Source organism: Staurois parvus, unplaced genomic scaffold (genome assembly GCF_062004578.1).
Source record: "Staurois parvus isolate SC_StPar_1 unplaced genomic scaffold, SC_StPar_1.0 ptg000254l, whole genome shotgun sequence".
NCBI classification, from domain to species: domain Eukaryota; kingdom Metazoa; phylum Chordata; class Amphibia; order Anura; family Ranidae; genus Staurois; species Staurois parvus.
In genome coordinates, this window is record NW_028318050.1 from 2,142,891 (window position 1) to 2,155,397 (window position 12,507).

Sequence of the window (12,507 nt, forward strand, 5' to 3'; positions counted from 1 at the left end):
TCCGCCACTCTGCCATTGGACTCTTGATAGTCGTCTCCCCACGCTGCTGCTGGGGGGACTTTTTAACATAGGCCGCTGTATGGCCTTTAATTGAAGCTGCTTATGCTCCGTCACTCTGCCATGGGCCTCTTGGGTATCCCAGAAGCTGCTCAGCGGGTCAGGGCAATAAAGCTCCCGGTTCGCAGGTTGTTCCATCTTATGGATGGAAGTACGACGGTATATGATCTTCTTCGCACCCACGGCATTACTTCGTAGAATTTCTGCATTGCATCTGCAATCACAACGCTGACTTCCCGGATCGCCACTCAGCCATTGGACTCTTGATAGTCGTCTCCCCACACTGCTGCTGGGGGGACTTTTTAACCTAGGCCTGTGTATGGCCTTCAATTGAAGCTGCTTCCGCTCCGCCACTCTGCCATTGGACTCTTGATAGTCGTCTCCCCACGCTGCTGCTGGGGGGACTTTTTAACCTAGGCCTGTGTATGGCCTTCAATTGAAGCTGCTTCTGCTCCGCCACTCTGCCATTGGACTCTTGATAGTCGTCTCCCCACACTGCTGCTGGGGGGACTTTTTAACATAGGCCTCTGTATGGCCTTCAATTTAAGCTGCTTACGCTTCGCCACTCTGCCATGGGCCCCTGTACCGCCTCCTCTTGCTGCTGCCAGGTCCAGAGTGTGTCATGGGTCCCTGTACGGCCTCCCATTGCTGCTGACTTCATCGCCAGACTCTGCCATGTGCCACTTTCAGGTCTCCTTACACTGTTGGTGGGTTCCATTTTGTGATAGGGTGCTGTATGGCCTTCCATTGCTGCTGCCTCCACCGCCACCCTGCGCCATGTGCCTCTGTCGTCTGCTCACGCTGCTGACGGCTTCCGCTTTTTAACCTAGGCCTGTGTATGGCTTCAGAATAATGCTGCCTACACCGCCACCCTGCGCCATGTGCCTCTGTCGTCTGCTCACGCTGCTGCCAGGTCCATACTGATTCATGGCCCCCTGTACCGGCTCCTCATGAACGTGGTTCAGCGGGTTTGCATCACTTAACGGCAAATCGTTGACAAATGCTGGGACGTTCAGTGTTGTGCGCATTAAGCCAGACACCAAAGGGCAGCACAGACCTGTTATTACTCACTCAAGCATGGCTGAACAAAACCAGTCTCTACCACAAATTGGACCCAGACCTGCCCAGGGTCTCGTAAGTAGATTGCACGGAGGAGTAGAGTTCGTTATTGGAATTAACTGTGAGGGACTTTTAAACCTAGGCCTGTGTATGGCCTTCAATTGAAGCTGCTTCTGCTCCGCCACTCTGCCATTGGACTCTTGATAGTCGTCTCCCCACGCTGCTGCTGGGGGGACTTTTTAACATAGGCCTCTGTATGGCCTTCAATTTTAGCTGCTCCGCCACTCTGCCATGGGCCCCTGTACCGCCTCCTCATGCTGCTGCCAGGCCCGTAATCTGCCATGGGCCCCCGTACCGACTCCTCATGCTGCTGCCAGGCCCGTAATCTGTCATGGGCCCCTGTACCGCCTCCTCATGCTGCTGCCAGGTCCAGAGTGTGTCATGGGTCCCTGTACGGCCTCCCATTGCTACTGTCTCCATCGCCACACTCTGCCATGTGCCACTTTCAGGTCTCCTCACACTGCTGGTGGGTTCCATTTTGTCATAGGGTGCTGTATGGCCTCCCATTGCTGCTGCCTCCACCGCCACACTGTGGCTCCACACTCTGGTTTTGGCCCCGTGACTGCCCAAATGAGTGAAGTGTGCGGTGATTCTAAGATCGACGGCACTCATCTGCATGTCATACTGACTGACAGTATTATTTCTCTTCCCCAGCAGACTCCAAGGGCATTTAAATTAAAGGTACAGTGTTCTGCACTAATATAAAGGCTCTCTGAAGCCTAGAAACACCCTTTTTATAAGTTAAATTCGCAGCGAATACATTCGGCTCGAAGCGAATTTATTCGGCGAATTCGGCGAATCAGCCGAACCAAATTTTTGAATAATTCGCTCATCTCTAGTTGTAATATTTAAATAAATAAAATTGTACCTTTACAATCACTCACAGCCTCACAGCTGGGGACCATGAGGTAAGTTGCTTTGGCATTCAATCTTCTCCTTTGTAATTGTGAATATTGAACAGTCTAAGGCCTCACAGCTGGGGACCACAAGGAAAGTTTTTGGCCATCTGGTTACTTTGCGCCCATGCACAGTTACTGGTACCCAGTGCATCATCCAGTACACAGTCTCAAGGATGAATTTAGGGTTACTACTCACAAGTCCCCAGGACAGATGTCACCTCCCAGCTTCCTCCAGGCACAACTCAGTGAATGAGATAGCACCTCTCAGGACCAGATACCTTAATGGTGTGGTCCTGCAGGAAATTCTAGGCAAAGTCAATTTAATTCTATAATCCTGGTACCTCCAAGGCCTCCTAGAGCAGCTGTCAGTCCACTGGCAGCAGAAGTTCCTGCACCTCTGGAACCCTCCTGGGGAGAAGGAACCCTGCTCTCCAGTGTCTCAGACTATTTATCTCAATTCCAACCCCTAATGGGCACTTGTAAGGGAATTCCCGTGAGACGGCTGGTGAATAGACGTGCGCATATGCACAGAAATGCACGATCACGCACATGCACGGTGAAGATTGGCGCCAGACGGACTATTTAAATGGTGCTTCTGCCTGTGCTGAGTGCTGACTGGTCTTCAGCTGTTCCCTGTTTCCTGCTCGTTCCTGTTTGATTTCCTTGTTGCTGACCTGGCTTGTTCCTGACCTGACTCTGATTCCTCTCCTGCTTGATACTGGTTCCTGACTTCGGCTCTGCTCCTGACTTTGGCTTGTTTATGATTTGGTACCTCGCTGTCGGCCAGTTGATGACCCTGGCTATTCCTTTGACACTGCTCCTGTCTCCTATCCCTGCTTCCTGCCTTGCACACCTGGCGATCTACCATACCAGCTCTGCATATTACTATGGTGCCTGAATCAGAGGTTCATCAGTCTTCCAAACTCTCCAACTGCAAGAGCTGAAAACAACATCTGCTGGCGCTCTTGTCCGCCTGGTCCCTAGACACCCTCTGTTCCACTTCCAGTATGGTCAGGGCTAGTGACACAAGTGAGGCCGACCTCGTCATTTCAATCTCCAATCAGGTATGTGACAGCACTCCTCCCCAGCGATTGGCTGGAACACAATAGATATTCAGACTAGTTGATTTGAATCTCTCAACCTAAGCTCTGTAAACACCTTTCAGAGGCAAGAGGAAGCAATCATAATCGTGCTACTTAATATTCATAAAAACAAGTTGTATTTATAGGAGGATAACAGAGGAATAAATAACTGAAATGTCTCCATTACCTGAAGCCTCCTTTAGGATGTGGTGGATGTGTCGGAGTTTATTGGCCATTCTTCTCTCCACTGATAGAGGGTTTATTTTATGTTTAATCAGATATTCCATTTCTTCTTTGCTCAGGGTCAGGAGTTCACAGTCCCGGTGTCTCCCCTCCATCCATCGGGCTATAATCTGTCTCTCCGAATTTATATTTTTCACATCACTTATCACAACTTTTATGTTTCCTGGACCTACAGAGTAGACAAGACTATATACTAGACAATACATGTAAAAACCTTCCAAGCATACTGTAGCTCTAAGGAGATGGTCAACAAAACACAATTCCTACATTCAACTTTTATAGTAAAAACATAGTAGATTGTACAATCAGACTGAAATGTGTGTGTCTGGCTGTACTCTCCATTCACAAATGTGTTATCCCTTCCTTTCTGCAATCATTTTGTTTTGTATTATTCCTCAGCACAATGCCGTGAATACATTATTAAACATTTTCCCCGTTGAAATCTTGAAGGTTACACTTTGCATGGCAGGAGGCTCTCAATCCCAGCAGTCTGGGTCTCCACTGATGATCAGGAGCCAATCAGAGTAGCTCCTGATCATGTGACCACTATATCAGCTGTGACTTAGTCATTACATGCAGGTTGGAGACCCCAATGATAAATAGAAAGCTTTCAGCCAGCAGATGCCACCTTTGCGCTGAACTATTTATATGCAGTGATATATATTCAATAGTGTAACTGTCAGGTACAATTGCATTAATAAAACTAATAATAAACTCATTTAAAGATAGGGAAAGATTTAAGCCTTTTTTTAACAGCCAAGCAAGTTTTTTTACTATGTGTACCAAATACCAAGTACCGAGTCATATACAAAATATCTTATATACAGTAAACAGCTCTCAATAGTAGGCAGTTGCACCCAGGGATATCCCCCAATGAGGAGTTAAACTAAAATAAAAAGAGGGGAGCCCTTCTAAGGCTTGGTTCACATCTGTATGGGTGGTACCACTGCGGATTCTCATGAAATTCCGTGCAGCCGCACCGCCCGCACCACCCGCACAGAGGAATGCGGATCTGTGAGCGGGTGCCAATAGTTCAAATGGCACACCGCCTGCACTGGAAAATGCAACCGTACTGGGAACTGAGGTTCCTGTGTGGGCTGCGTTTCAGAGGAAGTGCAGGGACTTTTTCCCTATGTGTCACAGGGCATGGGAGTCCATTCAAATGAATGGGCTGTCATGCCTGTGCAAAACGCAGCCCGCACGGCCGCATATATGTGAACCAGGGGTAAGAGAAGCAACTAAAACCAGCTATAGGATGAAGGATGAAATCTTCTCACGTGTTCAGGTGGCTGTTACCACACAGTAAGTTGTTGCCAGGTCGGGTTGTAAGACCGATTGCAGTATGGCTGTTCTCTGTGTACAGTCTGCCTGTGGAAGAGTTTTATGTGCAGCAGCCGCAGCGCTTGATTAGCCAAGTTCCCCTCTAATGTTCTCCTAGTTATAAGTAAAAGGGGACGACTTAGGACCAAGTGGTACAGTTCTAGAAAAAACTGGAAGCTTACTATATTCCAAGGGAGGGCAATTCATTTTTCCAAGGGGCCACATGAGAGACTGGGACTGTTGTGGAGGGCCGAACCAAAGTTTAGTGTATAGTAAAAAAATATTTTGAATAAACTGGCAGCTTTAAGTGGACAACATTGGACTGGGAAGGTCCATTAGTATGTAACCATTATAGAAAACAAAGACCTGGTATGAGGAATAATAGACACAACTGCTCATGGAAAGGTGTGCACACTCACCATTATTAGACGCAGCAGAGGAGAATTCCCCACTGCTGATCTGCTGGTCAGAATGTTGGTGTAAGGCAGGCTGGTAAAAGCAGGGAGCTGACAGGCACAGGGGTTCATTAACTGATCTTCCCTTCTGTGTGACTGACAAGTTCAGGGAGATATCTGGCACAGATGCAAGGATTGGAAGGAGAGAGGATGAGATCAGTACAGGGGGGGGGATGTCTGGAGAAAAATGATACAGGAAATAGACGGAGGGCATGTCAGGGGTTAAAGGGGCTTGGGCTAGGTGGTTGGTTGAAGAATTTAAAAGTAAAGTGGGTGGCAAAAAATATCTGATTGAGTCAAAGTCAAGGAAGCATAGAGCTGCAGGGGGTTGTCTGGAACTTGGTCTGGGGTGGTCTTTAGTCGGAGGTCTGCTGTGTTGGGGAAAACTTCCCACCATTCTGCCCTACATTGGGTCTTTGGGTGCTGGGGTATGTTGGTGGTTGTGGTTTGCTTTGGCATGTGGCATGCGGGGTACAAGGTCCTTTTGGGTTGGGACGGGTAAAAAAGGTAAATTGTAGGGACCCGTCTGAGTTGTTGGGATGTGTATCTGCGTATTGTCTCCGAGTCAGTGTTCTTGTGGCTTCCTCACCCTGAGGAAGTCACATGACCAGTGACATAGCACGCGGTTGGAGCCTAGTGACGTCACTTCTGATATTGCACAGACCAGGAAGTGTGGTGAGAGGAACCATTTTTGTCATTGCAAATACACGCCTTCACTGTTTTGCACTTTGGGAGTGGATTTTAACCACTTGCCTACCGGGCACTTATACCCCCTTCTTTACCAGGCCAATTTTCAGCTTTCAGCACTCACACTTTGATTGACAATTGCACGGTCATGCAAGATTGTACCCATATGAAAAATTATCATTTTTTTTCTCACAAATAGAGCTTTCTTTTGGTGGTATTTAATCGCCACTGGGCGCTTTACTTTTTGCGCTATAAACAAAAATTGCAAAAAATTTGAAAAAAAAAGTTTCTTTGTTTCTGTTATAAAATTTTTCAAACAGGTAATTTTTCTCCTTCACTGATGTGCGTTGATGAGGCTGCACTAATAGGCGGCACTGATGGGCACTGATAGGCAGCACTGATAGGCAGCACTAATGAGGTGGCACGGATAGGCGGCACTGATAGGCGGCACTGATGATGGGTACTGATAGACAACACTGATAGGTGGCACTGACTGGCGGCACTGCTGGGCATTGACTGGCACAACCACTGGGCACTGACTGGTGGCACTGACTGGCAGCACTGCTGGGCTGCATTGATGGGCACTGGTGGGTGGCACTGGTGGGCACGCACAGGTGGGTGGCACTGGTGGGCACAGGTGGGTGGCACTGCTGGGCACAGGTAGGTGGCACTTCTGGGCACAGGTGTGTGACACTGCTGGGTGGCACAGGTGGGTGCACTGCTGGGCACAGGTGGGCGGAGCTAGTGGGCGCACTGCTGGGCACAGGTGGGCGGAACCTTTGGGTGGCACTGCTGGGCACTGATCATCAGTGCACTGATCATCAATGCCCTGAAGATCGGTGCCGATCCCCGCTCTAACAACTGCCGGTTCTCGGCAGTACTTTCCTCATGATCTGACAGCGTGAGGAAAGTGCAGCCGAGAACCAGCAATTGCATTTCCCGGTGATCAGCGTGTCATTGGGCACGGCTGATCACGTGGTAAAAGGCCGCTGTGATTGGCCTTTTACCACATCACGTGATCAGCTGTGTCCGTAGGACGCAGCAATCATGGAGATCGCTGGGTGAGCGCCCCCGGGGGCACGCAGGAGAGCGTGTTCTGGGAGGACGTCATATGATGCCCACCCAGAACTGGCCGGCCGCAGTGTAGCCATCATTCAGCTATCTGCGGTTGGCAAGTAGTTAATAGCTTCATAAAGGAAATCTTTTTTATGGGGTTGCACTATGATTTGTCCTCTTTTCCCCGGAGCATTTACCATCCCGGTGGGAAGCAGAAATCCGGTCTCTTAAAGGGCCAGTAGCAAGGAAATAGCTAGCTAAGGGATAGCGGTGGACAAGCAAAAGATTTATCAATATTTATAGTGCTTATGACCTATATAATACATGGATCAAGGAAGAAGGTGAGTGCATGGCACACTCATTGGTGATGGAAGCACGTATGTATATGTTGGATGAAGTGAACACTTTACAACACTGTTGTGGAGTACGGTGTGTTTTGTTCTAATGTGAGCGCATATGTCGTATGCACACAATCATTAGCTTTAATTTAAATGATGTTGCACTATGATATCTATCTTTGTTTTTTACATACACGTTTTTGGAGTCGTGATTGAGTGAAGAAATTCTAGATTAGTTGCCACATGAAAGGATTCACTTCTGTATTTGTAGGTCAAACTTAAAGGTGAGCAGGGAGAGTATCTTGGCACAAGCATGTCTTCTGGGAAGTGACTGCTAAACACACTAATTTGGACATTCTGTGATTTGGGAGTTGGACATTTATTGTAGTGTGGATTTATCATGTACGGGATCACTGGAGGATTATTTTATTTCATTTATATGTCTGGATGAGAAGTTAGCGCACTATACATTCTTGGTTTATATATAGAAAACAATTATAAAACAACGAAAAAATACAATAAATTAATAATACATCTAATCAATATAAACAAAGCTATTAACAAATACACTATTCTCCCCTACAACCTAACTAACATCACGATAATAAAAACTCATATATACAATGATATACATATGCTACTACTATACATTATTTTCAATTCATTCTTCTATCAATTATCACCATTTTATAGATTTACAGCATTGTTTTATAAGTGTTTTTTTCTGCATTACGTATATACTACAAACAACAAAGAAACACTGTACATACTGCCAATATATATATATATATATATATATATAAATATACTCATTCTGCTCAAAAAATTAAAGGAACCCATCAGATCTCAATGGGGAAGAATCTCCTGCTGGATCTCTATACTGACATGGACGGGGTAATGTGTGAGGAACGTAAGGACGCCCCATCATTTGATGGAAATGAAAATGATCGAGGACTGAATTCAGACACCCCGAAAATCAAAGTGAAAAAATGATGCAGCAGGCAAGTACATTTTGCTGAAATGTCATTGCAGCAACTCAGAATGGTCCTCAGTAGTTTGTATGGCCTCCACGTGTTTGTATGCATGCCTGACAACGTCAAGGCATGCTACTAATGAGATGACAGATGGTGTCCTGGGGGATTTCCTCCCAGATCTGGACCAGGGCATCACTGAGCTCCTGGACAGTCTGAGGTGCAACCTGGTGGTGTCGGGTGGACTGAAACATGACATCCCAGATGTCATTGGATTTAGATCAGGCGAGCTTGGGGGTCATTCAATGGTATCAATTCCTTCATCCTCCAGGAAATGCCTGCATACTCTCACCACATGAGGCCGGGCATTGGTGTGCATCAGGAGGAACCCAGGACCCACTGCACCAGTGTAGGGTCTGACAATGGGTCCAAGGATTTCATCCCCATACCTAATGGCAGTCAGGGTGCCATTGTATAGCCTGTAGAGGTCTGTGGATATTCCTCTCCAGACCATCTCCAGATAATATCTCTATGGATATTCCTCCCCAGACCATCACTGACCCACCACCAAAACGGACATGCTGAACGATGTTACAGGCAGCAGAACGTTCTCCACGGCTTCTCCAGACCCTTTCACGTCTGTCACATGTGCTCAGGGTGAACCTGCTCTCATCTGTGAAAAAGCACAGGGTGCCAGTGGTGGACCTGCCAATTCTGGTGTTCAATGGCAAATGCCAATCGAGCTTTATGGTGCCGGCAGTGAGCACAGGGCCCACTAGAGGATGTCGGACCCTTAGGCCACCCTCATGAAGTCTGTTTCTGATTTTATGGTTAGAAACATTCACACCAGTGGCCTGCTCGAGATAATTTTGTAGGGCTCTCGCAGTGCTCATCCTGTTCCTCCTTGCACAAAGGAGCATATACCGGTCCTGTTGATGGGTTAAGGACCTTCTACGGCCCTGTCCAGCTCTACTAGAATAACTGCCTGTCTCCTGGAATCTCCTCCATGCTCTTGAGACTGTGCTGGGAAACACAGCAAACCTTCTGGCAATGGTACGTATTGATGTGCCATCCTGGAGGAGTTGGACTGCCTGTGCAACCTCTGTAAGGTCTAGGTATGACCTCATGCTACCAGTAGTGACACTGACCCTAGCCAAATGCAAAACTAGTGAAAAACTGTCAGAAAATATTTGTAGGGAAAAAACCGTCAGTGGCCTCCACCTGTAAAACCATTCCTGTTTTGGGGGTCGTCTCATTTTTGCCCATCTAGCACACCTGTTGCTAATTTCATTAGCACCAAAGCAGCTGAAACTGATGAACAACCCCCTCTGCTACTTAATTGACCAGATCAATATCCCAGAAGTTTCACTGATTTGATGCTAGACTCTGATTAAAAAGTGTTCCATTAATTTTTTGAGCCGTGTATTTGTATATATATATATATATATATATTTTTTTTTTTTTTTTTACTATTATTATTTATATATTTTTTTCCTGTCAGATAATGCACCATCTCTCCCTGAAAATTGTTGCAATTACAAATGTTTTGGCACTCTCATGATTATATATTTTGTTTGTATTGGAATGACACAAAAATGTGGAGAAACAAAAAGCCAAATCTGACACATTCTACGCAAAACTCCAAAAATGGGCTGGACAAAATTATTGGCACCTTCTGAAAATTGTAAGAAATAATAGCATTCCACGTTTGTGATGCTCCTGTAATTTGTCGTTAAACTCCCCTGTATCAATGACCAGGTGCTGACAATATAGAAATCACACCAGCTAACAGTTAAAATGGTGAAAAATGGACTCCACCTTTCTGTTGTGTGTTTCTGTGTGTCACATGGAACATGAAGAAATGAAAGAGGAGCAAAGAATTGTCTGATGATTGGAGAACAAAACATTGTGGAATAGCATGGACAACCTTAAGGTTACAAGTCCATCTCCAGAGATCTCAATGTTCCTGTGTCCACTGTGCACAACATTGTGAAGATGTTTACAGCCCATGGCACTGCAGCTAATCTCCCTGGATGTGGACAAAAGAGAAAAACTGATCAAAGATTGCAATGAAGGATCAACCTCGATCAACTTCCAGACAAATTCAAGCTGACCTTCAGGCACCGGGTACACCTGTGTCAGCTCGCACTATACATCACCATCTGAATGAAAAGGGACACTATGGTAGGAGACCCCACTGCTGACACAGAAACATGGTAGGAGACCCAGGAGGACCTCAGTGCTGACTCAGAAACATCAAAAAGCCAGATTGGAGTTTGGACAGACGAAACAAAATTACAGCTTTTGGTTAAAGCCCATCATTCTACTGTATTCATAAAAAGCAATGAGGCCTTTAACCCCTCGCCTGCCGGGCACTTATACCCCCTTCCTGCCCAAGCCAATGTTCTGCTTTCAGCGCTCTCACACTTTGACAATTGAGCAGTCATGTAACACTGTACCCTGAAATTTTTAGCATTTTTTTTACACAAATTGAGCTTTCTTTTGGTGGTATTTGATCACCACTGGATGTGTTTTTTCTTGCACTATAAACACAATTTGAAAAAAAAGTTTTTCTTTGTTTCGATTATAAAACTTTAAAACAGGTAATTTCTCTCACTGATGTGCGTTGATGAGGCTGCACTGATAGGCAGCACTGATGGGCACTGATAGGCAGCACTGATGAGCTGGTACTGATGATGCAACACTCATGGGTACTGATAGGAGGTATTGATAGGCAGCACTGATGAGCTGGCACTGATGATGCTGCACTCATGGGTACTGATAGGTGCCACTGATAGGCAGTCCTGATGATCAGTGCAGCCGATAACCGGCAACTGTATTTACCCGGTGTTGGAATTTAAGAGTTGTGAAAAAACTCTATTAGTATTCCTGTACTTGTAGATGGTTGTGGGAAGAAATCCTTTTCTAAGCCAGTTAAGAAAAATCAGTGTGACTTTATTTGATCACACACCAAAAGATACAAAGTCAATACAAAAACAGTAAATTCAGATACAAAAAGATATGTAGCTTAAAATGAAATAAAAATAAAAATCCCAGTATTTAACATGTCTATTGTAATATCTCCTGACCAAATAATAGGCTCATTTCCCTTTAAAACTATTAACCAGTATCCCATATCTGATAGATTACATTCAAAGTTACTAGTTTTGTTATTGATAATATAAGATCCTTGCATTTTAACAAATTCTGATTTAGACTCTATTTTAGCTCTTACTTCAATATCAATACTATGAACGAAATACAATTCCATACAACAAGTTCTTCCATAGCCTATGCACACATATCCTAACAAGTCTTCAGCTGTATTAATGTCACTGTCCTTAGGAAAAAATCTTTTGTTTCTAATAAGTGTAATGTCTTTCTTATGTAGGGCTTCAATGTTGTTAACTTCTGCATTGCTGAAAAAGTTTATGATGTAGATTACCAATGATGTAAATGTCACTAGGAAAAAAATCAATCCTGTGAAGATAAGTCTTTCCTTTCTAATGCTTTGATTTTCCTTATGTTCTTTTGTTGTAATTTTTACTTTTTTCTGGAATCTGCGATTCTTTGACTTTTCCAGATTTTTGAAATCCATTTCTGCAAAGGAAATGCAGTATCATTATCTCGGTATAAACAATTTACATTGGTCACTGTGCACCCACATTTTTTGTTGTCTACGAGCATTTTTTAATGAATTTAGAGGTCTTTGAACTTGTACCATTACTCCTTGAACATCCAAAATATCAAATGGACCTTCCCAGTTGCTTTGCCATGGTCCAGTTTTTCTGCAAGTTTTTACCATTACTTGTCCTCCTTTTTCAAACTTAGAAGAATGTGGAGGAACCATTTTTTGCATGCGAGTAGCTGCATGTGGTACAATAGTGTTCAGATTATCTTGCAACATCTGTAACCACTTTGTTTTTTCTATTGCCTCTCTTTGCGGTGTAGACAAGAGCGGTTCATGAGAAAATACAAGCCGCATTTTCCTTCCTGTCATTAACTCAAAAGGAGAATACTGTGTTGCAGAAGATGTTGTACTTCTGACACTCATCAGAACCAATGGTACAACATCAACCCAAGTATTTCCTCTGTCCAATAAAATTTTTGCAATCCTTGATTTGACAGTCCTATTCATTCTTTCCACAATACCTGCAGATTGTGGATGATATGGCACATGAAATCTCTGTTGTATACCTAAGATTTTACACATTGCCTGCATAATTTTACCTGTGAAATGGGTTCCTCTGTCACTACTGAGGTTTGTTGGTATACACCAG

The 12,507-nt window shown here is 44.9% G+C and overlaps 1 protein-coding gene across 1 annotated transcript in view; it reads right to left on the minus strand.

Moving 5' to 3' along the window:
* Window positions 1–3,216: 3,216 nt before the first annotated feature.
* Window positions 3,217–12,507, minus strand: part of LOC149459582 (uncharacterized) — a 112,349-nt gene continuing 103,058 nt past the window's right edge. Inside the window, exons 3-4 of the mRNA XM_089680967.1 lie at window positions 3,345–3,569; window positions 3,217–3,233 (exon numbers count right to left, since the gene is read on the minus strand). Coding sequence (XP_089537093.1) covers window positions 3,217–3,233; window positions 3,345–3,569 — 242 coding nt within the window. The remainder of the gene's footprint in view (window positions 3,234–3,344; window positions 3,570–12,507) is intronic.